This window comes from Babylonia areolata, chromosome 9 (genome assembly GCF_041734735.1).
Source record: "Babylonia areolata isolate BAREFJ2019XMU chromosome 9, ASM4173473v1, whole genome shotgun sequence".
NCBI classification, from domain to species: Eukaryota; Metazoa; Mollusca; class Gastropoda; order Neogastropoda; family Buccinidae; genus Babylonia; species Babylonia areolata.
In genome coordinates this window covers 3,880,878-3,885,877 of record NC_134884.1, presented here as the reverse complement: position 1 = coordinate 3,885,877, position 5,000 = coordinate 3,880,878, and the positions used below count along the sequence as shown (strand labels likewise).

The window sequence follows — 5,000 nt, the reverse complement described above, 5'->3', positions numbered from 1 at the left end:
ACCACCACCACCACCACCACTACCAAATCACCACCACCACCACCACCACCACCACCACCACCACTACCAAATCACCACCATCATCATCACCACCACCACTACCACTACCACTACCAAATCACCACCACCACCACCACCACCACCACCACCACCACTGACAGGAGTCGTGTGTTGCAGGACGGGTCCTACCTGGCAGAGCTGCTGCTGTCCAAGAACTATGAGGTCAGTGACTGTTGAGGGGGGGGGGGGGGGGGTCAGGGGGGGGGGGGACTGGTTCCGGTGTCTGGGTGGTCTATGTGCTTGCTGGTGCTGGTGCTGTGTTATGTTGTGCTGGTGCTGTGTTATGTTGTGCTGGTCCTGTGTTATGTTGTGCTGGTGCTGTGTTTGTCGTGTTGGTGTGTTTCTGGTGTTTTGTGTTGGTGTGTTTCTGGTGTTGGTGTGTTTATGGTGTTTTGTGTTTGTCGTGTTGGTGTGTTTGTGGTGTTGGTGTGTTTGTTGTGTTGGTGTGTTTGTTGTGTTGGTGTGTTTGTGGTGTTGGTGTGTTTATGGTGTTTGTGTTGGTGTGTTTGTGGTGTTATTGTGTTTATGGTGTTTGTGTTGGTGTGTTTGTGGTGTTTTTTGTTTGTCGTGTTGGTGTTTGTTGTGTTGGTGTGTTTGTGGTGTTGGTGTGTTTATGGTGTTTGTGTTGGTGTATGTTTGTGGTGTTGGTGTGTTTGTTGTGTTGGTGTGTTTGTTGTGTTTGTGTGTTTGTGGTGTTATTGTGTTTATGGTGCTTGTGTTGGTGTGTTTGTGGTGTTATTGTGTTTACGGTGTTTTGTGTTGGTGTGTTTGTAGTGTTGGTGTGTTTGTAGTGTTGGTGTGTTTGTGATGATGGTGTCTTTGTTATGATGGTGTGTTTGTGGTGTTGGTGTGTTTGTTCTGTGGTTTGTTTGTGCTGTGGTGTGTTTATGGTGATGGTGTGTTTGTGTTTGTGATGATGGTGTGTTTGTAATGATGGTGTGTTTATGATGGTGGCGTGTTTGTGATTATGGAGTGTTTGTGTTTGTGATGATGGTGTGTTTGTAATGATGGTGTGTTTATCGTGATGGTGTGTTTGTGGTGATGGTGTGTTTGTGGTGATGGCGTGTTTGTGATGTTGGTGTGTTTGTGGTGATGGTGTGTTTATGGTGATGGTGTGTTTGTGATGATGGTGTGTTTGTGATGATGGTATGTTTGTAGTGTTGTTGTGTTTAAGGTGTTGGTGTGTTTGTGATGATTGTGTGTTTGTGATGATGGTGTGTTTATGGTGATGTTGTGTTTGTGATGATGGTGTGTTTGTTGTGTGGTTTGTTTGTGGTTTATCCTCTGTGTTTTTGTGTGTGTGTGTGCGTGCGTGTGTGTGCGTGTGTGTATGTGGGTGTTTGTGTGTGTGTGTTATGTATGTGTGTGCGTGTGTGTATGTGTGTTTGTGTGTGCGTGCGTGCTTGTTTTCATCGCTCTGACCAAGAAGAGTGTCACTGGAAAGACCAACATCAACAGTATATAACACTTTATTTTTTTCTTAAACCGATCCACGGTATTACCTACCGCACTTATCTCCCCCTTTACACAAATACCCCACCTCCCCCCCCACCCGCCCCCACACCCCCACCCCGTCTTTTGGAAAAAGAAAAAACCCACCCCCACTCCCAACCACCTCCCATCCCACCCCTCACCACACACACGTACAACACAATTAGTCTATCTTCTTCTCCCCCCCACCGCCCCCACACCCATCATCACCCCACATCACCCCTGCCGTTTCCCATGTATCCCACAGACAGTCAAACGTTCTTCCCTCCCCTCACCAACCCCACCCCCCTCCACACCACCACCACCCCACCCCTCACCCCCTCCCACACACACACACTCCACACCACCCCACACACCCACACACCCCACACACCCCCACACACCACACACCACCCCTCAATCCCCCCCACACCCTCCACACCATCCCACTCCACCCCACACATCCACACACCCCACACCACCCCACACACCCACACACCACACATCACACACCACCCCACACACCCACACACCCCTCAACACCCCCACACCCTCCACACCACCAACCCCACACTAATCCTTACCCCTACCCCCCCCCCCTCCACACACACACCCTCCACACCACCAACCCCACCCCACCCCACACACACACACACACCCTCCACGCCATCCACACCACCACCCCAACACCCCACACCACCCCTCACCCCCCCCCCCCACACACACACACACACCCTCCACACCATCCACACCACCACCCCCACACCCCACATCATCCCCACACACCATCCACACCACCAACCCCACACAACATCCCTCACCCGCCTACACACACACCACACACCACCCACACCACCCACACCCCTCACCCCTGCTGCTCTTTCCTCCCTTGTCCTCATTTCTTTTCTTTCTTTTTTTTTTCTTTCGTTTCCTGCTTTTATCTCTCTCTCTCTCTCTCTCTCTCTCTCTCTCTCTCTCTCTCTCTCTCTCTCTCTTCTCCTTTTCTTTACCGTCTCACCAAACGACTCGCACTATACTTACTATACCTGTGGTTGTTGATGTGTGGTTGATAGTGACTGACCTGTAAGAGGCACGTTGAAGAGACGATGGACGGATGTCTGAAGGGGGGACAGGGTAGTGGGGGGGGGGGGTTAGGACTGAATCATAAGGGGATGAACAGGGGGTCAGGAGGTTGTGGAGGGGGGTGTTGGCGGGGGAGAGAAGTTTTTGAAAGGGTGTGGGTCGTAGGGGACGTAGGGAGAGTAGAGGGTTATTCAGCGGGGAAGTTGTGGGTAGCGTGAGTAAGGAAAGTAGTAGGAGTGGTTGTGTTTGAATACAGAGGAGTTTTACTTAACCTACTTAAGCCGTGCTAAATGACAACAACAACAACAACAAAAAAAAAAACCACAAGATTTGCTAGTCACGGGTCACTGGTCACTAGTAGTAGGCTGGGGGAAGAAGGATGAAACACTCACACAGATACAGATACACAGACTCGGATACACGCATGTACCGGGCGCGCGTACACACACACACACACACACACACACACACACACACACACACACACACACCAAAAACCAAACAAACACGCATACACATACACCCCCCCTACACACACACACACACACACACACACACACACACACACACACACACTCACTCACTCACTCACACACGCACGCACGCACGCACGCACGCACACACACACACACACACACACACACACACACACACACACACACACACACACACGCACGCACATACACACACACTACACCACACTACACTACACTACACTGCACCGTACTACACTACACACACACACACACACACACACACACACACACACACACACACACGGAGTCGTGGAAAAGTCTCCGAATGTGTAATTATGAATACATCCTGCGGAGAGCAGTTTGCGCTATCACATGAAATAATTGTCGTCTCATTGTCTCTCTCTCTCTCTCTCTCTCTCTCTCTCTCTCTCTCTCTCTCTCTCTCTCTCTCTCTCTCTCTCTCTCTCTCTCTCTCTCTCTCTCTCTCTCTCTCTCTCTCTCTTACTCAATAAACTTAGACATTATGTCGATGCTCCAACCCGAAAATTATTCTTCGGGGCACATTGTCTTTCTCATATCAAATATGCATCTACAGTCTGGAGCAATGCCAGTCACAACCAGCTAAAAAAACAAAATTAGCTCATTACATAGACGAGCAGCTAAACTTATTCTACCCGACCGCTCACTATCAACAGATGAGAAATTAACAAAACTGGAAATATTACCACTGTACAAGCAATTTGAATACAATAAAATGGTCCTCGTGTTCAAAGTACACAACCACATGTCACCACCGTACCTCAGTGAATTTGTTCAAAGGGCAACAGAGCGTTACGATTCAGATAATTATATTCTGCCTCGTGTACGCATTGACTTGTACAAATCTAGCTTTGCATTGTTTGGACCATCTGTTTGGAACTCTCTTCCTACGTTCGTCAAGACAGGCGATTCATTATCGTCCTTCAAATCAAGGGTAGGAAAACTTCTGCTCCACAAACAATAGACCCCCAAACCAAATAAAACCGGCCTGAAAACATCATGCCCTTTTTGTGAAATGTATGCGCTGTCTATTCCTTTACATACACTAACGTGTTTCATCTTATTTTCAACCTTTTTGTGATTTCCATGTATTACATGCACGCTATTGATTGGATGTTATTGCCTGCCACATCAGCGTCAGATTTCTCATCACTGTTGTATATGTACAGTTATATAACTATGTTTCTCTGCTCTGTTTATACATTTTCATTTCAGTCGTGCCTCTTTCCTGTATTCTGTGTGGTGATTAATTTGACAGTCTTAATAACCCCTTTACTTCTTGATTTTTTCTTTTCTTTTTTTCAATATCTGCTATTGTACTACAATATGATCTGTAATGTACTACAATACGATTTGATAGCTAATTATGTTTATGTATGCATATGCATACATATCTGTATGTACATGTAGATATATGCATGCATGTGGGTATATGTGCAGCTATGTGTATGCATATGGGTGTGTGTGTTTGGGGACGAGTGTGTGCGTATGTGTGTGGGTGGGTGGGTGTGAGTGTGTGACTGTGTTCCCTTCATTATATTTTTATGATGATGATGGTCCGTTGATTAGTATTATGATTAACATTAGTAGTAGTAGTAGTAGTGGTAGTAGTAGTGGTAGTGGTAGTGGTAGTATTTACCATAGTTATTATTGTTGTGTCTTATCGTTACTGTTTTTGTTGTCACGAGGACAGATTAGAAGACTAGGCAATGCCTATAATCTTTATCCTTGAGTAATAAAGTTTTTTGAATCTGGAATCTGGAATCTCTCTCTCTCCACACTGTGAGACCAGAACTTCACTTTTTACTTATATGTCCCAAGTATGATCAAATAAGTATGTGCTCGCACACATGGTCTTGTGTTTGCTTGTGT

The 5,000-nt window shown here is 46.8% G+C and overlaps 2 protein-coding genes across 3 annotated transcripts in view; both read left to right on the top strand.

The window, feature by feature from the left end:
- Positions 1-5,000, top strand: part of LOC143286014 (protein NDRG3-like) — a 201,009-nt gene that overhangs the window by 63,595 nt on the left and 132,414 nt on the right. The gene's annotated exons all lie outside the window — the stretch shown is intronic.
- LOC143285687 (GDP-mannose 4,6 dehydratase-like) overlaps positions 1-5,000 on the top strand; it is a 33,715-nt gene that overhangs the window by 12,422 nt on the left and 16,293 nt on the right. For both annotated transcript variants that reach the window (XM_076593087.1, XM_076593088.1), the window contains exon 2: positions 178-222. In XM_076593087.1, coding sequence (XP_076449202.1) covers positions 178-222 — 45 coding nt within the window. The remainder of the gene's footprint in view (positions 1-177; positions 223-5,000) is intronic.